We start from the raw sequence: 23926 nt of genomic DNA, 5'->3' as shown, positions 1-23926 counted from the left end.
CCCATGTTTAGTTTCTCATGTTTTCCGCAAGCACTTGAGAAACTGACTTACTAGCCATTAAACATTGATCGAATGAAGAACCTGAGGAAAGGAAAAAAAATATTCGGAGGATACGATACATTTTCAACGGATGCGGCGATAACGGATTAAGGACAATATATACATCACACTGTATGAATTGCAAAAGGCTTTAGAAACAGCCGTACGACGCGAATAATATTTAATTTGTTGAAACTTTTTTCGGCGAACGCTTCGAGGTACGAACTCTTCGAGTGTACTGAGTTGATGATTTAAAGCTTGATGTGAATGATTAAGCCAAATCGGATGATGGAAGACCGGAATGTCCAGGTTAGTAAATAATGCTAGGATCAGGTGACGCTGCATTTTGAAGCCCGAGTACGGTAACGTCTGCTGCTTGGCCGAATTGTGCATGAAGCACTTGAAAATTCGTCGACGTACATTGTACTGGAGCTCAGTAAAAAAGAGCAACATTTATATGACCATTTGCTATATATTAGAGCAGTGATTCGGGGTAAAACGGTGCTTTTAGATGCAAGGAATTTAAACTAATCGTAGGGTGAAAAATTTGTGTAAGAGTTGAAGTGCCCTTTTTAAATCTGTTTGAACAAACTTGAATATGCCTTAGCGTATGCAGTAAAGTAATAAAGTAATAAAATAATATTAATGTAATAGTAATAATAACATCATAATATCAAAAGTAATAAAGTAATAACAATCGGTTCATGAGTACCAACAAAAAAAGTAAATGCTTTCTGCGCGGGAAAACCTGGCATCTAGAATAAAGGACAATTAATTTTTAATTTTGAGTTCCCTTGTCTTTAAGTGGTGATTCCACTCTAGCGGAAAGATTTGAGGCATTTGACGCGCCAGCTCGAGTGCACTAGGAACGATGCGGGGTTGCATAGATGGGTGATTGTTGTAATTATTCATGGCATGCGGGAGAATACACTTGAATACACTGGAGAAACAAGCCAACAAAGGGGAACAACCGACAAGCGTACAACTGATACACAGCTTGTATTTGTAATAATGATTTCTGAAGGTCCAGCAGTCGACAAAATGTACTTTTAGCAAGCCAATCGCACATCAGAGAAAGTGGTCGAAATTTGCAATACCTTCACGTATTTCGGGCCATAAAACGGAGTCAAATCCAGCATGTGTGTTACCATACAGGGCTCAGCCAGTGAGAAGTTATCTCCTGGATAGTCAACTGATATACGTATACGAAAGTGCAGTTGCCTAAAATAACGTTTAGTTCTTCTGGGATAACATGGGTGACGCGGGTTGTATCGCTGTGTCACACCGTACGTGGATGATACACACGTGGCTCTTTTGGCAACCAACTTATTGCTCTTCTCAATAGTGCGCCAATGTTAGCCAAATTTCGTTGCACAAAATAAAGTTCCATCGATAGTCCATGGGATTTGGAAATATGAGTTTGCCTGTTATTGTGCTGATTGGAAGTAATCATTTGACAAGATGTGCGGGCATCCGATCAACCAACAGGATACCTAGGTTGAATCAATCAGGGCGTCGCTGATTTTAAGATCGGAGTACCAAGAAATTGCTGAGAGAAAAGAACGACAGCGGCGTTACGACTGGCAGAATTTTTCCGGCCATTGTATTCTAAATTGCTTTTGCTCTTTTACTATACTTCCCATATATGATGCGTGGTGGGTAAACTGAATGCCAAAGGATTGCTGTTCCCGCACGTTTCCTACATGATTTTTACTTCCTCAATTCGAGGTATCACAAGGAAACGTCTTGTAGACTGGCTTCGTACATAGTGCTAGCATCGTGGACGCAATAACGCTTTGTGTAGAAACGTACTCCGATAAATGTTTTTGGCTACTCTGAACATTGATCTTTATTGAATGGAAAATGATGAACTCACTCTGTTCCATTTGCGTAATTTCTGTTATCAATATCGCGAGAAAATGGTACATTTTAAGCACAATCATTGCCCGAGAACCTTGTTTGCTTTGATTCAGTTTGGCGCAGCGTTTGAACGCAATCCTGTTAACCTGGAGTTTGCACTCGTTCGTGACAAAAGGAATATCAACTGCCGTAATCTTGGCATACTTAGTTGGAACTGATGGCTGACACATAACGCCGATAAAGCATCAAACAAAATTGGCCGCTGTTCAAAAGTCAAATGAGCGATACGCATCATTCCCAATGTTTACAAATGCTAATCGGCGAGAAATATGGTCTTCGCCAATCAAATATAAAGAGAATTGTATTATTTACCAGTCTATTTTTTACCACCTTATGGATAACGTTGTCGGCAATATGTTACAATCTGTCACTGGCTAGTGTCACGTATGTATTGCTGGTGGATAAACAAATCACCGTTATTTCCAAACGTGGCGAACAAAAATATACGAACCTAAATAGTGATCGAACACACGGAGAACTGCGGCAGAAAAAGAGCCCGGAAATGCTACCGTTTATGTGCGCATTTAATGAAGTGGGCATATATTTGCAGGTCAACCTGAAGTACTAAGCCCAAAAACTTCCATGTAATTTGACCTGTGTGGAAAATTAGTGTTGCCATAAGCTTCACCGATGTTGTGTACAATCAACGGGGACACCGTGGATAGTTACTAATTTTTGTCACAACTCATCCAATCTTAACTAAGTGGGTCTTAAACAGTGGATCACGCAGCTCACAGAGAACATGCAAAAGGCATATCGACCGCGGAAAGCCTGAAACTGGCATAGCGATTAGCATGTGTTAGGAATACGGAAAGCCTCAAAGCCGCAAGGCAGCTCATATGTACTCAAATGATCTACGCAGATGACAGAGATTTCAAGAATTCGACCGGTTAGATGAATGATCGCTGAAGCTAACGTTCAACGCTACCCGTGTTAATGGACATGTTAAGAGTGACCTATAATGCAACGAAGATTACCGCGCAATGGTTTTATGTCTGGCGGTATTCATCCGGCTGTTATGGGCAAAGATATCTCAAATTGTTACACTTAATCTGCTTTTACTCGGTAAACAAAATAAACTAATTATATATCCATAAAAACGGATTGCAGCATGCTTCAACTTTATATTGGGGTGGATAACGGGTGCATAATGCTTCGGAGGTGTTACCCGTGCAGCATGCAAAATGTGCAAACAGGGTTAATTTCCTGTCTCACTGCACTTTTGAAGGTTTGTCAGATCAGCTTACACCATTCAGTGCCACGCGTAGATTTTAGACACCAAGCAATTAGGTCCCGATTCAATTTGAATATGCATGAATAACTATGTGTACCAAATAGTAGGGACTGTGATATACTGTGGACTCCTTCCCGGAGGCTGGCCGCAGCACACAAACTAATAGGGTTCATTTCGTGTATCCAAACACCAAGGACCGTAGAAATGCCTTTAACTTTGTGAAAAATGGTTTAAGTGACCTTTTGACGCTGCCAGAATAGGGGAACACGTTGGGAGTGACCAAGAGCGTAATGGGGATCACCATGTTACACAGCCGCTCTAGAGACATGTGCGTTTGCGCGTTGCACGCCTTTTTTTTACTTGAGATCCACGATCCATCGCTAATGAAATACATAAATAATAGAACAATGCTGGCATATAAGGCGTAAAGCTTGTCAAAAAGTCTAAAGAACTTAAAAAATTGAGGCAGCAACTTTGTTATCCATTGGGTAACTGAGAGGTTTCCTATTGGCGCATTTTTCCTAGCAAGTGGGTATTGCGAAGTGTTCGATACTGAATAAAAAACACATTTGTTGCAATGAAAAACACCGTCTTCCGTGCAATGTCTTCAACCGCACTTCAAACTGGGTTCTAATTATGTTCACTTTTGAAAAATTTCCAAGCGTCCTTTGTGTGTTTCAATTTTGCATGCGACAGGCGTATACTGTTTCGTTAATATCTTGGAGTAGCCTGTTAGATACGGTCTTTCAGAAACTACTGATTCGTGCGTACACCACTGTTGCTCAAGCGTTGCATACCACACTTTCTGCAGGAACTTTTATACTTTTTAATAAACCACACAACTTACTCTTATCGGGACACATTTTCACTAATTGCGGTGGACAGAAAATATGTATTACGGGGATGAACGCCAGCGTAATCGCACACAACTAAGAATTGCATTGAAAATCGAAGCCTCAATGGGCACAGTCTCAAAATTTGATTTCTTAAAACAGCATTGACATACGAGCTGTGTTGTTTGAACCGAATCGAGAGGAATACTAGAAAGCGATAAAGCATCACAAAACGTTTACACAATCGCACATTAGCGACAAAACAGTGCACGCCAGCATAGCGCCTTGGTGCTCATTAATTCGTGAGGAGAAAATTCAAGAAAGTACACCTGATGAACGGTCGTTGAATGTTCGACAGTCAGAAGCGTACTTTCGGGAGAATTTGCAAAGTAAACCTTGGGTCTGCAAGCATTTATCCTGAGCAATTGCATGTGAGGAATTCGGATGCAACTGTTTGACGGGTTGATCTACTAATGTCATCTATTTGGTCGACTACAGATATAACACAAAGCCAAACCATCCAACTATTTGTAAACCTAAATGTACTTCTTGGTGGAGAACAGGGATATTGCTTTATTGCTTCTGCAGCTCACGTGTATCGTTTTTCCTCGTGTATTCGTTTCAGTAAGATAGCGTATACATTTTCTTTTTTTTAAGTTTTTCGTTAATTGAACTTGACGTGTCCTAATTTTTATTATGGTTGCCAGAGGATAGGTCGGGGGGTTTGTTATCTCCTTAACTTGGCATTTGCAGTAAACACGAGAGTGATGCCCAACCACTGTTTCTTGCTTCACTTAATACAATATCAACTACCAACTACTAAAAGTGACGTGAAACGCACCTTCATGCAAACATTCTTGCACTTGAGTATGTCAGGTATAAGGCACTGTGAAGTCAGGATATTGTTCACAAATAAATTGAAGGAAAGCAGACTTGAAAAGATATACGGTATATCCGCTTACGGTATATCTGCTTAGGCAGCAAACCATTTTGTTATGTTTGATCACGTGACAGCTGGTCAGTAATGGAGATATTGACTCAAATGTAGTGCTTACGCGCTGATCGTGTGCGCAAATGACGTAAACAGTGGTTGTAATGTAGTGATTATATTAAATCGTATGATTCCTATCGATGACATTTTGTTAGGCAGCAACGATAGATTCGTCCCGAAAAAACAGCTGTAATTTCAGCTTCGATTAACATGTATGTGGTCTGAATGTGGAGTTTCCAGGTTCGATAATTTGCTTGCTTAAACCAATCGCAATAATAACCCATATTTTATAGCCAAAAATTCAGATGAGTAGAGCCTGATCGGTTTAAATCCGGCAACACCATCCATTAATCCATTTGTCTTCAGTTCATTTTTCGTGGGAAACAAAACATATGAGAGCCTAGATGTTGACAACATGCCCATTTTCAGGCAAATTCTTCGGACCTCATGTGGTTTTATATTTCGAAACAACACACAACCTCAAATAATTTCCCGAATCACTCTCAACCGAAATCTCCTGAAGGTGAACGGAATGATAATATGCCATTAAATTGTAGTATGATCTAAGCCTTCTGCTTGCGATTGCTAAAAATTAGATGGATTTTGTACACGTCATCAGCCTGAGGGCATAATAAAAGCAATATTTTGCTTTATGGAAACTGACAGTGACGAACGCGCTACCGAAAACACAAAAATTCCCGTTCGCTACCGAAAACACAAACATTCCCGTTCATTGTTTGGCCGACAAAATTCTTGTCAAAGTGGACGCACTCCATTTATAATTGATTATATTTATTGGCAACATTTTTTCACTCAGGTGTTACGGCGAAAGACGCAGCGCTCAGTTCAAACGAGCTAAATATGTAGGCTCCAAATTTCTCATAACTGGCGGCGCCGAACCAGTGTAACCGGCCAGATACTTCGCGCTTTGTTATCGGTTGTTTACAATAGTCTTCAGATTTATTAGTCTCATCGTAGTGTTTATAGCCACGAGGTACAAAAAATCAAGAAAAATCTTTTCCAGTTGGTTTTCAAAACTGAATATAATTAACCACTAATATCATGAATTAACCGTCTATAAATCTAACGTTTTCACATACCTCTGACCTGACGTTGCGATTATGAAATTTCCTCGGTCGCTTCAAGAAAACACCCTGAGTAATTTACACGTCAGGTGTCAATTTACTTTTGATAATGCTCTTGCCTGCTTTTTGCGCAATCACCCTGTGATTTTCGATACACGGTTTTGCGTTTGGTCTTGCGTTTAAACATATTGTTACTTGCTGATCATTTTCGGGAAAACAAATGAATATGCACTTACGTGTTTCCGTCTGGTTTTCGGCCCCCGCTTTTTGTGCAAGCAACATATATTTCATCAGCTAAATTCCAAATTATACTCATAACGCTGCTATGTCTGAACCGAATTTTTGTCGTGTGTATGAAGTAGATCACGTTCATTGGTGTTAGTTTGCTACGCCGTTACTGCTCAAAATGTACCTGTACACTCAGAGTGATTTCAAATTTGGAATTCATAGTGCTAACAAAAGGATGTTTTAAATTATTCTGCATGAAATCAAGGACTTGCACTTCGGCAAAATTGTCTCACCTGAATATACGAAAACGCAGAGGAGAACAATCAATACCTTGTACGCCATTGTTCATCCAGCCTTGCAGCATACCGCTATTCCTCAAGTACTTATATGTTTCCTGTGTTGCCACAATCTCTCTCAAGCGCATGGTGTGTTTTCAACTGTCATGAATGCACAGTTCAAGCTAATGCTTGTCACCAAATTTCTTAGCTGGCGATCAATATTTTAACTGTTCTAACTAATCAGTACACGCATGGCAAAAGCCCACACATTGGGTTGCACAAAGACGCTATGTGTAAGTAAGCTACCGATAAAATTTTTTGTACCAGTCAAACCATTTCATCTACACGTTACCGTGCGAATTGATGACGAATTTTGGACGGATGACTTGACTTATGGCAGGCCACTGTGGGAACGGCACACCTTAAATTTGTACATGCAGAGTACACTGACCTATCGCAGTCTCCACGCTCTTGGATATTATTTTTTCCTATTGCGTTGTTTCGTTTCAATTTATATTAGAAATGCTTTGATACACCCGCCCGTAATAAAGACCTTATCAAACGTATGAATCAAAGGGGATTGCAGAAACATCAGGGACAAAAGTAAAGTTCGTTTTTTGTTCCAAAATTTCAATTCAGAAAACAAGCGGGTCTGGTTGACGTCATCCGAACGACTTACCCACTAAGATCTCCGTTATAATTGGAATGTTCTAGGAAGGTCGGTTTTAGCGCTGTAGAAATGTGTGTAGGCATGTGATTAAGTTCGGCGCACGAAAGCGACGCATGCCTTTTTGAAAGTGGGTCAGTTATGAAGCGCAGAATAGTGTGCAGTTCGAAAATTAACTAAGCTACTTGAATCATCGGATCAGTATTATAGCAAACAAACGACTCAAATCTATCATAAATAACCCGAATTACGAAATCCGGAAGCCGCATCAAACGGGCCAATGTTGCGCCGGTAGTAGGCTCCCTGATGTTACACTGTTATTGAATATTTCAATATTTCAATTCGATGGAAGAGCCGCTATTTTTATTAACAAGCGATATCGTGCTTAATTGTACCTACTGATGGCAGAGCTGTTCAGAAAATGTTTGTCCGATTTTTGATAAATCCAACTGTAAAACAGCACCGCGTTGGGCTCGATGGCATATATTATTGTCTACGGGACAGAACAATTGATTTGCAATACAGAATGATTTACTACATATTGCTTCATCTAAGGAGTCGTTCCAGTGAAATTCTCTATATTCCTGAAGGGATACCTCTCCGCACTTTTCCATATGAGAAAGGAAAATAAAGTGGGATAAAAATTAAAGACAGATTTATCGACCGCCGCTCACTTAAAATCTGTATTTTGTGCAAAATCCGCTGGTTTTCTAACATATCGGTCAACGTCCAGCGGCTAATAATGAAAAAGACAGCTGAGGAACATAATTTCAACAGCCTAATTAAGTAAGCGTGTATAGTTTACATTCCTAGCTAATATAATTCGTTATTCTCTGAGTGGGAAACTCGGTCGTTTGCACACATAACGCAAAGCACCAGCGGTACCAGAAACCAGTTTCGCGTATTCCCCCTTATAGGGTATCATTGTTAATATTCCCAATTCCAGATCAGGAGTCAAGCTGTGGGTCTATTGAACACGAAAAAAGAAAAGTTTAATCTTCAAGTTGTTTTCCCAAAAGGTTAGTGAGTTCGGCAGGAATGTTCTATCTACCTGGTTGTAAAATCGATTATTCGCGTTCGAATATGTGCTTGAGCATATTAGATCAATAGGTTCACCGGTCTTATTCCTCAATACAGTGCACCTCACAAAAACTTCGAAGACCAAGTTGCCTAAAATAAAGCATAGACCATTCATCGAACTGAATTGTCTTTCATGTAGTTTACGAAAGGAATGTCTTCAGGTCATCATTCGCAAATCCAGTACGTTAAAGCTTTTTCATCTTTCCATATGCTAAAATGCGATGCACAATCATTTCAATTTTTTGAAGTAGATTTGTGATGTGATCCATATTTTCATACGGTAATAAGTACTGAAAGTCACCATCGATGATTCTGCCACCCCTTCGGATTAAAGCACACAATAAAACTGACTGTATTTGATTGTTGCAAAAGTAAAATTGCCGCACAATGGAACAGCTTCTCTGTGTGCGCATTTGACGTCACATTTGGTCGCCCTGCATTGTCGTATGACATATTCTGGAGCAACATTTAAACAAAATACCGTAATGCACTAACAATGATTTGCTGTCACTTGTATACAGGTATACACTGAGGTAAATATTTCTATCCAGAAGCTTTGATCCAGCACGCACATCTGATGGAAAGAGCTCTGCCTCCTGTGAAGCTTTGAGTTACAAATCATGAGGTACAAATCATGTGCTTTCACGGCAGAGGATAACTCATAGTCAGGTAATTCGTTTGGGTTAGGTTATTATTCACCAACTACGTGCAAACATTGAATGTACTGCTGCTCAACTTTCCATACCAAGCACTCACACTTTGGACGCCTTTCGGTAACCGCCACGTGAAACGTAGGAGTAATAGAAAGCCATGACTGATAACCTACAACCGAATTACCATTTCCTTTCGAAATGTAACCGAAACAACTCTGAAAATCAGAAGAATGATACATCAATCAGTAGCGTTTAAAAAATAGTAAACCTGTCCAAAATGCAAGCCGGACGTGACTCCGAAACTATCACCTTTTTTTAAAACAAGCATGCAGGAAATTGCAGGAAATCGCAACTGATCTGACGGAATATTAACCTGCCGACAATGACACAAAACAATTTAAACAAACATGAAATCATTATGAATCGCGTGTGACTGAGTAAGCTCAGATACACATAGACCACCTATCTAGCCGGAATATTCAAGCAACCTGTTGCCCAGTTATGAATACTGGATGTGGGTTAACGGGTCTTCACTCAAGTGGTTGTTAACCATAAAACACAAATTGGAGATCTTCCGCAGGTTCATCAGGAACATCGTGAATCCGTTCCGCGTATTTAATCAGAATTGTCAACACAACTTACTCTTAGTAAGACGCTTATGTAATTAGAATTATACTAGGTCAGTCGGATTTGGACATCCGTTTGAAAACGAACGAATTTGAATTTACTTAATTGCTCATATAAAATGTGCATTGTTGTAGTATACATAAAAAATTCAGAGGTGGATCAGTTTTGCATATCTTTTCTTTTTCGACTATTCAGTTATTGTGAAAAATGATAGAGACATTATTTTCAATACAGATGGCTGAATTGACCGCAATTTGGGAGTTATATATCGGGAGTTATATATCAATGTATGAAGCCCTCGTTTTGAAAATTGGCTATGCACCAATCTGTACTTTTGCTTTGTCTTTGGCCTCATTGTTTGTTTGACTTACCTGACGCCAGCGTATAATTATACGTGCAATGCAAAAATATACCGAGATGATCTGTTCAGCTTGCAATAAGATGGCACCTAGCTCCTCGTTGAAAATGATGAAACATCTGGTGACATAAAGCAACACACCTGTTGGTAGGGAATAATGCGACGTACCTTTCACTGCCTCTCACAACAAAAAATTCATTTGCACTTAGTTCAGGAAGTCGCTTCGTCAAATGTTGAATGCAATCTTGTTGAACTATCATATAACAATGATGGGGAAGAATATATATCACTTCGCTCAGCTTATGAGATAAACGAATGTGTTTACGTCCAGAAAACAAGCGGCCATGTTAGTGAGTCAAGTATTGAGAAGCCTAAAATATAAACAAAATTACAAATATCCACAATGATCTTTCACACTCTGCAAGCTAGACATACGTACATCAGCATATTTTGACCTTCTCTGTCTCATTTCACACTTCGCTCTTTCTGGAAAAGGGAACCCTTCTAAGAATTTGATCGACGTTTACAAGCAACACGTGATAAAGTCAGCGAAAACAATCCAGGGTAAAAATTTCATCCATCGTGGGTGAGGTATTTCTTCCGTTCTTGAAGTCAAAAGCACAATTCAAATATAATCGGATTTTTATTCATGTTGGCAATGCGAGTCAGACGAATTAACTACAACGTGGTTCAATTTCAATTCAATGTAATTCATCAGTATTGGAAAATATCAAGCGTTCTTTTAAGCTCGCTTAATTCAACGATCAATTGAACAACAAATTATGACACACTTAGTTTCCATGAGTACACCGACGTAGAGTTCACCCGTGATCTGAGATGAACATTCCAGAATGCTTCTGTATGCTGAAAGTCAAAACACTGTTAAACTAATAAACACAGCGATTCGATGATTTTTTATATGACTCGATGAACGTATATATGGCTAAATGAAGTTAAGAATAATTGCTCACGTATTTCACACCTTAATAAAAATTCGGGAATAAATTTATGTATGTGCAGTTTGTGTTTCAAACCAGGTGTAAATTTTCTTGGGAAGTTTGAAGATGAGGCCACTATTGAATTTACATCGAAGCGTGAAATCTTAGTGTCCTTTCACCGTGTGGAGCGAAGAGTCGCTGAGCGCTAAATGCTGCCTACTTAGATCATTACGAAGTTACCGGAATTTATCGATAAGGACTACGGTGCTACCTGGTTTATTTTAATCAGGGAGGGAGGTTTACGTTTTCATGATGTGCAGACGGACGGTGCCAACGAGCAAGGAGTATGTGAAACAACCTCTTCCAAAGTTGGACCCTTACGCACTTATACGGAGATATAACCCGATTATCGAAGCCAATATATGCAAATATTTTAGGTGTCACTGTAAAGCTTCGTTTGGAAACGGAAAGCAGTGCACAGCTTTCCAAGCACCGGGAGTTTCTGACTCCTTGGCGAGGAAATTTGGAAGAGACTGATCAAGTTTATTTTCACGTATTTTAAAGGGGGCCAAACCCGGCACCCCATTTCAATTACTTTCGATGGTGATATAGTTTTCGCGTTATTAGAATATGATCTTGCGTTTGCTGGGTGATCCACACCTGTTTATGAACATAGCTTAATCTGGCGAACATGCAGATATTTTGCGTACACTCAAACAGTTTGTAGACATTTTGCTCAATGCATTCAGGCAGTACCAAATTATGTCTGTGGAAAATAAGCAAAGCCTTTCGGCATCTACTGCGGCAATTGAGTGGTGGTTTCCAGATTTGAGGTGTTACCGTCCTCACATTGCAACGAACAAAATATGGATGCCTTCTCCAATCACCCCAACTTTCTTTAGCTCACGTGGCGCCCATCATACTCATTCATGCTCAAACGCTAAAGTGATGAAACATGTCGACTTTGATGAGTCTCACCAGACACTATGCCTAACTGAGTGAAATATATCTGCATACAGGTATTAAAGCTTCAATTCTCGGTGGCACAACTGTGTATAAGTATTATTATAAGTATAATTATACGTATAAGTGAGATATTGCAGTTATTTTGTTTCCCAGATACCACGTGTAACCACGTCCCAGGATTCATACATGAATATTTACACGTAACATATTCAAAGTCAGGGTAAGTTTGGAGTCCCAAAAATAATTGCAGAGGTCTAATCAAATAAAGATCCGCGCATTTCGTTTAGGGATTTTCAGGCTACATAATCGATTTAACCTGAAACATTCTCTTTTTTGTCCAGTGCCTCTGGAAAGTCGCCCTCCCCAATGTTTATTGTCTGCTTGTTTACAGTCTGCTCTTTAAGTGCAAAACAGAGACGGTGTCTGCTTGCATCATGCGTGCTGTGTTTTTCGACGTACCCTCGGAGGCACAAAAAATGGGACTGCAGGAGTGTTCGGCGTGGCAAAAGTTTATACTCTGTACACAATATTTGTTGAGGGCTGCATTGGCTAACGGTCTTGCAAAGCGACGGACGGGTATTTATGCTGACAACTCAACCCAAAAATTTACCACCATGGAGCTTTTGGAATCATCGGCCGATAAGGCAGCAATAGTAGTCCTCGTTTACTACCTAAATCTGGTTAATGGAACACATGTGATGGAAAACATATCTTGCGAAATGCAGTCCCTTTCCATATTTGCGGCTATCTTCCGTTCAATTTTCTGCTCACTTACGTAATGTCGGAGTGAAATTGGGGTTTTAGTCAGGGCAAATGACTTGATTGCAATCCATCCACAATTGGTTTGTAACTGTTGACACTGCAAAGGCCTTTGCGATGATCCGTTGTTTTCACAACTGCTGCAATGTGAAACAAAGTATAAATCCCTGCATTGATAGAATATGAAGCGCTCGTGGGAGTAATCCACCGATTCGGCCTCTTTTGAAAGCGGGCTTACGCTAATCGGACTGTCCTATCTAAAGCTCAATTTTCAAACACTTATCCAAATCTACTCCTACTATAAGAAGGTGTGTGACAAACTTCTAGAGTTCATATTTGACATTCCGTACATTGGCGCGCGCCACTTTGCGGCTGGTGGCTTCATGATGGCAAACCACCGTGATTTTGGAGACCCGGAATCCTGGCATAGTCGGAGTGCCCAATTTTACTTATTAGAATAATATATGGGTGTATTCTGTCGGACGTGATCTGCTGGGGAAACAACTCGAATACACATACATTGCCCTGGATGCTGGACGGTTGTCTATTCATTCAACTTTCAAATTCGGTAAGCACAAAGAAATGCAAAGTGCTTTCCCCGAAGCTCGTCATTTCAGGCATCTGGTGGCCTCCGTAGCGAACGACATTGATTATTCGGTGCTTGGGTTATTGTATCTGTCTATCGAGAGCAACAGTTTGAATTTCACAGTACAATATTCTAAGCAAAGGTTATTGTATCGTGCGATCAAATAAAGGCACAATAGACACTGTTTAAATTGAACGCGGACAATTTATGCACGCGCAAGACTTTGACTAACACAGCATCCATATCTGTAAGTTTTTAAATCCTTCAATTTGCACTCTTATTTTTATTGTGTCACAGATAACAACATTTCCCAGAAAGCCCTGATTGGCACTAACATTTCTTGTTCAGGGTTCACGTAATATCCACATACATACCAGTACCGGCATGTGTCGAACTGTGTTTATCTACCTAACGTAAAGCACATTAACAAGTGTCTAATAAACAAGAGCTGATTATCCATCAATGAAAAATGATTATATATGCAAATGGGGAAATTCACGTTGTTTCTGCTTACGAACACCAACAAATATCTAATGTTTGGATCAAGGACAAGTTATTTATTTCGCTTGCTTCACCCGATGTGATTGGAGGCATTTTAAGATTTCACGATCGGATCACAAACTTCTGAACACGATTTGACATGACCTAGGGATAATTGCAATATGGTAACAATATGGTAACACAAACGGGTGACAATATATCGATTATTGCTCCACTCAATTTCTACCCCGAATCAATTTCGCACCGATGCCTTTTGAACCCATCATTTTTTTAACTTGCTCACAATCACGCGTCAATCTCGTGACAGGAATACGGCCTTGTTGAACAACAAGTCGATAAATGGATAACGTCAGCTCCGTGAAATTCTAAAGTAGGCGTAATTTCACATGATCGTTTGCCGGTTTCAGCTATCGCAGCGACATACATGAGCACCGAACAGGGAGGAGTACACGCACGCATCACCTTAGGACGCGTGACGACTCCACAAACCAGACAATGGAAACCAGGAAGCAGGTGATAGTTAATCCTCTAAGTGAAACAAGAGAACCTCCGTCCAAACAGACTTAGATGAGGTTTTAAAATATAAGCTTAAAGCGATGAGCCCACGGTTTGAACATTTGAACCTTTTTTGGTGCGCATCCATTGATTATCCCCTTATGCTCCCAAGATATAGACTTTATTGTTGTCTCCCGCCTCATAGTTTATTAGGCTTTTTATTTAGCAAAAGGGTAAGCTCATAACTACAATCGTTGCGTAGAGAAGCTTGGTTTTATCCATGCTGCGAAAGGGCGACTAGCCTGCCAAAACTTGATCGATTTTTTTCTTCAACATTTTCAAAATCCTCTTGACATTATTTTTCCGTCCGCCATCATTTTCATCTTTTCTACTAGGAGCGGCGCTATTTCGTATTCTTAGTTTGCGTTCATTCTACCGCCATTTAGCCGAAGGTCAGGAAAAATCACTGCGGCGCTGCTCAGTAGTTTCACAATGTGGCGCATGGACTATAAAGCTTAACCTTCTATTGCCAGTAAGCTATCCCTACAACCAATCAAAATGCTTTGCACTTGACATGGCGAAAAGATGAACATAAGCATCACATGTGAAAAAAATGATACTCTATTAGTAAAACACTAAATGGTTAAAAAAATTGTCTTATGTTAGAATTATCTGCGAGATAGACACTCAGGCGAATCTCTAAGAGATTCATCAACAATGTTGGCGAATCAGTTGGCGGACTGCGTTATGAAAAAATTTCATGCCCATACAATTAAAATGTTGATGATAAATACCAATAATTTGACAAAGTGAGAAGAATCATTTCGTTTGAGTAAAACGCAGAAGCTTAGAAGAAAGTTATTGGATTCGTTTCTCAAAATGAGTCAATAACTTTTAACCAATTATTGCATTTCGGTAGCATCTAATTTGGCTTCCGTCACCTTTTTGGCTATAATGAACGTTGTCCCCACTAAGTAACTAGCGTGTGCGTATAGATTTCATTGCGCCGCGTGAAGCACGGTTTGCGCATAATGCTTCTAATTAATCAATCATTATGCTGACCAATTGTTTACAGGAGTACTTGACGTGGAGTCTTATTAGTTAGAAAATATCCCCTGTAACAGGAAGCTATCATGCGTGAAGCAAAGATCCCGGACAGCGATGAAGTTTCAATCTGTGAGAATTTTTGTCCAGCAATTAAAACGTTATTTTCTTCGGCGGTGTCTACGTCCGGAGTAACTTATTGATGTGCTCTGTTCTCGTGGCGTCAAGAGAAACAGCTTGGTTGCATGTGCCAATGAATACCAACCGCACGATCTCCGATATTGCCTCTTACCGCCGATGTCCTAAAGCCTGCATACAAGAGGAGAATAGTGATCACCATGACTGTGTTTGCTTGAAACAGCTTTCATATTGCACTAGCATATTACTGTTTAAGCTGCTGGTAATGATTCCATATCCCTTCTGATGTTCAAAGAATTTGCCTTTGGGGAAATTGGCTGATTGTCATTTAAAATGCCTAACCCGGCGAGTTCAAACTACGTAGAGTGTTCGGTTCGCTTACCAAACTTAGATACCAAACATACTAGGAGGTTAACGTTTCTACTACCTAAATTAGCTAGTTATCAAGGATGATCTTATATTTGCAGTAATTTGCGGGTGTGAAAAACGACGCTAATCTGTGATGGGAAATTCGTTAGATTATTAAGCATTGTTTGCTTTGCAATTTGATTAGATTCAAAGATAATTCTGTTCGACCACGCGATCGTGATAGATGCGCGAAAGTTCCGGAAATACCTCGGCGACACAGGCGTTCAGGGTAGTAGCAACCTTTATGTGTATCTATCAATTTGAAATTTTCAGTGGTATAGAGAATGCAACATTTGATCCGGTGAACCTGGGAGACTGTTCCCCCTAAGAACTTAATAACCCGCCCAAAAGTACCAGTGATGCCGACAGTCAGTTGGATCAACATCCGCATGCATATCACGGAAGATGGTTATTATGGAACTGGCAGCGTTGTCCGTATTTTAGACACTCTTGAAACTGGCAGATAAAACCGAAACCTCATATTTAAACGAAGAAATTGGCCCAGCATTTACTGGTTGTTTCCACCTACTTCAGCCAACCTTCAGGAAGCGGTACAACAGCATCTTCTAAGCCACGGTTATTTGGTTGCGGTCTTTATTTACTACCAATTTGTCCATATGATGGATAAGTATATCTGTTTACATGCTCCTTTTGCAGGATATTACTCTTTTTTCGATTTCACACTGATGAGTTTTATAAGATGCGTCGCCGGGGACTGTTCACCTTCCGGCGTCTAGGCACAATACAAGCTGCCCGATTATGTTGACGCTATACATTTCACTATGGATAGTTGCTGCCGAATTTCGTTTTTATTTGGGCAGGTACAATTATATTATATTTACCCGCGTTTGCTGTCTGCAAACACTGTGCTGCAGGAGAACAAAAATATTCACTTCCAAGCATTCGCTGTATGTATCTAGTTAAATTTTTTACAGGCGAACTATTGATTCGTGTCTTACATATTTCGACCCATTGGCTGGCGCCTTCTATGGCCAGTGTGCCGTTTCAACTGGTACAAGGCACATGTGATTACAGTGGCAACAGAGTTGCTGTTCTTTGAAGCTTTCTATGTCCAACATAGCTTAGCGTGGCAACGAAATCTTTGATTTAACGAAGTGTTATTTATTTCGATCGGAACACGGACGTCTAAGGTCAATGGACCTTTTAATTCGCAGTCAAATATCTGATTGTTGTGACAAGGGCTATTGAAGGAGCATCCCTAGAAACTTATTTGCAAGCAACTGGTGCCTACCGGCTATATAGGCCGGGGTTCAAGCTATCGCCTCCCATTTTTGTAACCCAATAATCTGGCCCAAAGTGGTGGAACATGATAACATTTTCTGGGACAGCGCCATCTGTCTTTAACTGAACAGAGTGGAGCGCTGTTTGGAGTGCAGTGTGGTTATCCTTGTTGTAGCAATAACCTAATAAATCCGATTGCAAGGGATTACGTTTTTATCACCGATGATGCTGAACACAGCAGGCGCCTTTCTAGCTATACCAGAAAGCAATTCTGGAAGATTTTCGATTATACAAAAGGATGCAGCGCGGTCGAAGTCAACCAATAGACCATTGAAAATTTCTTGTTGTAGGCGCAATCTCGCAGCATTATTATTTCTATCACTACGAGCGACCTGGTCATCAATATGTTCAATCTAACACATTGAAAAGGACTACACGGCTTTAACACGTGACAGTTTGATAACTTAACTGCTTGTACTCATGACGGCTTTTGTTTGCCATCTTTCTGCTTTTCTCACATGCTCGCCTTTTGTGAAATCAGGCTTCTGTGGATGTGTTAAGTGAGAACATTAGAGCACTCAATCCCCAGAACCACCTCGACGTGCAGCTGCATCTTGCCGGTTTCGAAGGATTGAAATGGCTTTTTCTCACGGATGGGGATTAAGGATGGCTTTTCTGAAACACACTGAACTCAAAAGGTTTCAAGCGAAAGGTAACCGCCAATACCAATCGCACGAATACCTGGAAGGCCGAAAAGACATCTCCGGACACATGGTGGTTTAAATAAATGATTCGTAAAATGCATAAACAGTTACGGATATTTTTTACGATACATGATGGCAAGATGTTTAACTGATGTTAAGCATTCCCTCGCAGCTTATTGACCACAGTTCTGTGAATGTATCGATTTCGTAGTAACAAAACGGAACGGATAGCAATGCAGACACACTCATTTACGAACACACGCCCCTGTAGGTGAGCATCCGCGCCCCGGGGTTGGTATCGCGGTAATCTCTAGATAACGCAACATTGTTGGCCTATCTGATAAATGATGCGCGGGTGCACCCAATTCTTCCAGCGCATGAGATGCAGTAACTAGCTGCAAGATTATTGATCAAATTGGATTGTCAGACGTTCGTTCGGATGGATTCAATGAGTGAATAAATTTTTACTTTGAACCTCTGGGGCACTGAAGACAGAATTCTGTGAAAGTTGGTTGTAGCTCTTGGTTCAGGGTGTCCTTGTTACCACATAAAAATGGTGCAATGATTCACGTCCTTGGTCAAATTATGGCTTCTAAGGGAAAAATAATTTGTTCTATCGATTTGGTATCCATTCTTCCCAGTAATGAATGGCATTATTACTGTATGCGAGAAGCCTAGGTGTGAGGTAATCACTGTTGTAGTTATTTGTGTAGGGGTCATTTGGAAAACAAATTTAACAAACCGCTTTCCTCCATTTTTAAGGCATGAATCCGTTCACACATTATTATTTAAGTGTTTCGTATACCGAACTTATCATTCAAGCACACTAACGTTGGAGATATTTCTCAATCTTGGAATCAAAATCAATCCGCTACTCTAAGCTTCTGAACGACTGTTTTATTCTCAACGCTTAATAGCTGGCTTGGTAGTACGCCAACATAAATTTGTTCAAGAATGATTTTTCCCTATTTTTGATACCTGGAATTGCCCAGCTCAGCGAATAAGTTATTCATTTTGTGGCAACAGAGCGTTGTACAGGGCAATGCACACACTCATGTATAAATTGTCACGCTCCTCCTAGCGTCATTTCTACGCATTTGGGGATTTGTGTTGCGGATATAGATTTTCCAAGTTAATTACATAGATAGCGCGGACCGTAGTTTAATGACTCAGCATCTCTTGCAATCTACAGGTTTGTGACGTGGTCGTATCCAGGGCGACATTCTCGCCGAAAGAGAGAAAGAAGTCTCTTTTATCAGCGGTTCCTCGCAGTCAAATTTGTAAATTTGAAAAAAATTAGTGAGCGTATTCCCAACAATCATAAAATAAATTAGCTTACTTGAAAAAAATCTGTTGTCATTCGGAGAGTCCTGGTAAATTAGACACGTTTTTCATGGTCCCAGCATGATGTTAGCACATAAAATGTGTGGTATGTATATTCTAATGCAGTTAATTTGAGGCTTATCGCATTGCGTTTTATTTTCTTGCTTGCTAAGCGCGTCCAAGTGTATTGTGTAACCTCAAACCGGTAGACCTAATGTAAAGGTGATAAAAGAGAAATTCAACAAATTGCATGGAAATTACCATGATGGTGGAGTTTTCAATACAGACAAGAAAACTTGATAGCATTTAAATTCATTCGTCATTGTGTTACAGGATGAGCGAATAGCCCGTGGATTTCGTGAGTACTTGTTTTCACTTCATACCTGCGGAATGGGTATAATCCCCTGAACAACCAAGGACCACGGATTTACTATAAAGTCTGGCCTCAGGACTTGGCGCAGATGTTTGATGCGCTTCGTGAGACTGATGTTTGTTTTTAATTTATCGGCGATATTGACCAAGAGATATCATTAATCACATATGCTGTGAATCATTCTTGGCCTATCCAAACACCCTTAGGATTTTAAAAATGGTACAAAACGGGCGTTTTTCGTGCTGTCCAACTGGATGTGCAAAACGTTACGAATATTACTGCTTTATGCTCGACAGGATTTTTGGCGCAACGGCAACATATTTTGCCTAGTATATTTACTTCTCTTTGGAGCGGAGTATTAGCTGCTTTCTCAGCAACGGAGCAAGTGTGAAGTCAAGTATTCTACAGATTTAAACATTCAACTTATTTGAAAGCTGTTAGCGCATTGTCATGGTTGGACTTCCTATGAGATTTTAATGCCAGTGCCTTAATTTTTATTTATTCATCAATCGATGAAGATTAATAATGAGATACCTGATCCACTGCACTATTTAGCCTTGAGACCTTGTTGAAGTTGAAGAATGAACAAATATTGTGCTAGTTTTGTGGGGCAGCCAAGATTCTAACCAGCTGTTCTAGCGTTTCGAGAGCCGCGAGCCACTTCCAGCACACTATTGTCACCCATATTGAGACCGATGCATTACAAATCTGGTTGTAAATCATTGAGGTCAAAAAACCAGACCATCTGTGGCTTGCTGTTTAACCTGACTTCTGTGTCCTGGAGAACAACGGGGAGTCAATGCGAACCGGGGATCGATGATGCTGTCTTTATGCTGGCTACACCATAACATAGATTTTACAAAATACAATATTTCCAGTCATCAGAGATAAACAGCGTGTGTTAAGAAAAACGCTTGTTTTTATGGTCCACTTAAAAACACCAGGCGATCTCACACCATGCTAGGAGATTTTCAGAACACTTTCTAAATGCGGAGGTACAATGAGGTATGCCCGTTCTACTTTCATGAGCGTATTGTCCTCCAAATCATGTGGCCGGTTCACAACTGAAATTAAAATTCTTCCACAACCAGCAGTATCACAAATGATTCTGTTTCACATTGCCAAAAATTATCTACATCGTTTGGTATGAGGTAGCTCGACTTAAGTACTTTTATAATGATCAATTAGGACGGTGACAAACTGAGCTATGTCTACCCTGGTTACAAATTAACTGATCGAATTTATAGTCCCAAGCCGCCTATGTTTCAATTTTTGTGTCTATATTTCGAACAAACTGGACGGGCGAAACGTTTTCAAATTTTCGCATTACAGACACAAAAATACCGTCACGAAGAAAGGTCCGACGAACACAGTCTCCTGGCCCTCCAGGTTGGGGTTTGGAACCTGTATGGCGATGTGATCCGTGAAATTAGTAATGTACTTCCATTTCCAGCCGAACACCTTCGTTTTCCGGTTAGGATTTTGAGCCAAAGGCTTTGGTTGAGGACCCTAATAGTCCCCCTGTCCAGGTATGGTTACCCTGGCAGTATCCCGGCCCACGTACAAACATGAACTGCGCATACACAAATAAACGCATGCCACGTCGGCCGTCGCGTGGTGACATCAGCCGGGTCGCCTTAATTCTGCATACAGCAGGGCGGGTAAGCAAAAACATGTTACTGCCGACGCCTCTTCTTACACTTTCAGGTTTTTTTTCTTTCACCCTCCCACATCCAAACTCGAACACTTTCTTCGGATGTCCCAGATCTAGGACTGACCGTTCGGTCGTGCTACAGCACACGCAGCTGCAGCTTACGCACGTCCGAGTTCCGTTACAACCCTAAACACTTCGACGTCTGCTTTCAAACCCCGAAAGCCTCTCTATTTAGCCACCCTCAATGTTCGCACACTGAAGCAAGCAGATCAACAGGTGGCTCTTGTGTGTACGCTGGATTCCCTCTGTATTGATGTATGTTGTCTGTCAGAATCAAGGACTCAGTACTGTGATCGAACTGACTGCCCATTCACTTTCCGCAAGGTTCCGGCTGCACACCTCTGTTGGTTCAGAGACCGCAGAGACGCGTTTTGGTGGATCACTCAGCCAATTCCTGTCTAGCCTATTTGCGTGTATCTGGGGGAAGGCGACCGTCCCAGTCAACTGGGGTGAATCGATAGTGGTGCCCATTTTCAAAAGAGTACTCGAAATGAGTGTAGCTACCACAGAGGTGTTAGTTTGACGCCTGTTTTGTCAAGGTTTCTGGCGTCATTGATTTTTCGTCGCCCAATTGTGGCAGGCGAATTCTTGACTCGTGAGAACCAAGCAGGTTTTCTACCGGGTAAGGGATGAGTTGACCACATCTTCACACTCCGTCAGGTGTTAGAGCAACGCCACATGAACAGACGGCCCACAATCCTGGTATACCTTGACTTCAAGGGTGCGTTCGATTCTGTTAATCGATCAGTTCTGTTAACTATACTTGCTCAACTGGGTATGCCTCAGAAGTTTGTAAACATAATGCGATACCTATATTCACATACTCTTGGTCAAGTGTGGGTTTATGGTGAGCTCTCAAATCTTCCCTGCAAGAAGTGGTGTCAGACAAGGATGTCCACTCTCCCCATTCTTGTTCAACTTCGTCATCGATTAAATAATGGGGCGAACACCGGATGGTTCTCAAAACCTCGGTGTCGAAATTGCTGCTGGCGAAAGACATGTCGACCCTATGTATGCAGATGACATCGCCCTCATCTTTGAAGACCATAGCGAAGCACAAACCCTGTTGAATAAACCGACCGCCATCATACTATCTTTTGGCATGCGCCTTGCAACTTCAAAGTGCAGAGTCCTGCTTCAGAACGTGCCACCTGTGAACATATCCTTTAAAATTCAAGGGGAACAACTGGAGAATGTGGAAAACTTTATATACCTCGGTAATTAATATTAGCTCTGACGGAAGTGTGTCTGATGATGCCAGTGCAAGTATCTTGAAGGCTCGAATCACGTTTGCAACTTTGCGTCACTTGCGGCGTCAAAAAGGCATATTAACGGATCATAAGGGTCGTGTATACCAGGCTACAGTAAGGTCTGTATTGTTGTACGGGTGCAAGACATCCTCTGCAGACAGATGATGTCAGGCGTCTCCAGGTTTCCGACCACCGATGCCTCAGAAGCGTGGCTTGTTTCGGATTGCGTCAGCGCGTCCGTAACGAGGGAATTAGAAAACATGTAATTGGTTGTGCTGCAGGCACCTCAACCCCAGAAAACATCCAGCACCATCGACTGCGACGGCTCGGTCATGTGCTGCGCATGCCGGAACACCGTCTTCCGAGAGGAGTGTTGTTCTCCGTGCCCCCTCCAGGATGACGAAAACCGCTAGATGGACAGCAAATGACCTGGCAGAAAGGCGTCCGAGAGATCACGAAGAGTTTGGGTGTTGTTGGTGTTGTGCGACTTCCAGGATGGGGTCCCCGCGAACCCACCTGTGCTTGGTTGGAGACGTTGCAAGAAATGGTGGCTAATCGATATCAGTGGCATCCGTGCTGTTATCTTCCTTCCAGATTGCCTGATTGAGCGGTTGGATGTGTAGGCACCTCATTATTCTTGACATAGGCCAGCACTGGGTCCCCTCCGTCGCCCACTCTTTTTCTCTTCTCTTCACTGTAGGGCTTTTATATACAACCCGATATATATATATATATAATGTATATTCCTAACTTGTGATTGGCATACCGTCTTGCATGATCATGCGTTCACAGTCAGGCAGGGGTATGATGGGGTGTTTGCGGGCAGTGGGGATTGCGCAAGAGGGGGACAATTTCATGAACAGTGGGAAGTATTCTAATAAATAATAACAATGTTTCTTTTGCAACGCGTAGGGAACAACAGGCATGATGTCCGATTAAATCAGTGACTAATTTCGGCGGACTTGAACTAAAAATGGAAAACCATTGCCGGCTGTGAATGACCTTAAGTGGTTGGGAAAATGGCCGGTGTCATAACGAGTAAAAGTGGGGTGGAGATGGGATTGTTCGAATTAGGAGAACACGACAAGTTTAGTCTGTTGCTGGGATGTCAGGTGAATGGGGTGGGTTGGATGGGGACACAGAGGTGGTTGAATTCGAACGCGTAGTCCAATAGGTTGGAATGAATGTCATAGTCGTTGGGGACAATGAAAGGTGTAGGCAAGATGGCAGGTTTGAGAGTAGGAATGGAACAGTTGCGGGTGTGCTATCAAACAGAACATGTTAGTGCCGTGCCACCATTGACCTGACATGCTTCAGTTTATCGACAGCCCCGTGACGGTCGTCACATTTGAGATGATTCGACTTGAGTATGCAGTTCAATGAGCCGCGGTATTCATTTCAGCCTGGTTGAGGAAACAAGTTGGAGGGAATCCGATATGGGATTGTAGGTTTTCTTGGTCCGTTCGGTCATCCTGGAGTTGTAGATCATTGA

The 23926-nt window shown here is 41.2% G+C and overlaps 2 protein-coding genes across 2 annotated transcripts in view; one reads left to right on the top strand and one right to left on the bottom strand.

Moving 5' to 3' along the window:
* The window catches only part of T265_15715 (hypothetical protein), a gene marked incomplete at both ends in the record, with an annotated part of 22462 nt that extends 9885 nt beyond the window's left edge, over window positions 1-12577 (top strand). The window contains 3 exons of the mRNA XM_009179002.1: window positions 8222-8294; window positions 12051-12117; window positions 12289-12577. Coding sequence (XP_009177266.1) covers window positions 8222-8294; window positions 12051-12117; window positions 12289-12577 — 429 coding nt within the window. The remainder of the gene's footprint in view (window positions 1-8221; window positions 8295-12050; window positions 12118-12288) is intronic.
* Window positions 54-23926, bottom strand: part of T265_15714 (hypothetical protein) — a gene marked incomplete at both ends in the record, with an annotated part of 35518 nt that continues 11645 nt past the window's right edge. The window contains 4 exons of the mRNA XM_009179001.1: window positions 54-81; window positions 7950-8011; window positions 8138-8242; window positions 12673-12796. Of these exons, the coding sequence (XP_009177265.1) occupies window positions 54-81; window positions 7950-8011; window positions 8138-8242; window positions 12673-12796 (319 nt within the window). The remainder of the gene's footprint in view (window positions 82-7949; window positions 8012-8137; window positions 8243-12672; window positions 12797-23926) is intronic.

This window comes from Opisthorchis viverrini, assembly GCF_000715545.1.
Source record: "Opisthorchis viverrini unplaced genomic scaffold opera_v5_765, whole genome shotgun sequence".
Taxonomy (NCBI): domain Eukaryota; kingdom Metazoa; phylum Platyhelminthes; class Trematoda; order Opisthorchiida; family Opisthorchiidae; genus Opisthorchis; species Opisthorchis viverrini.
The sequence above is the reverse complement of the archived record's forward strand: the minus strand, read 5'-3'. Positions and strand labels throughout refer to the sequence as shown.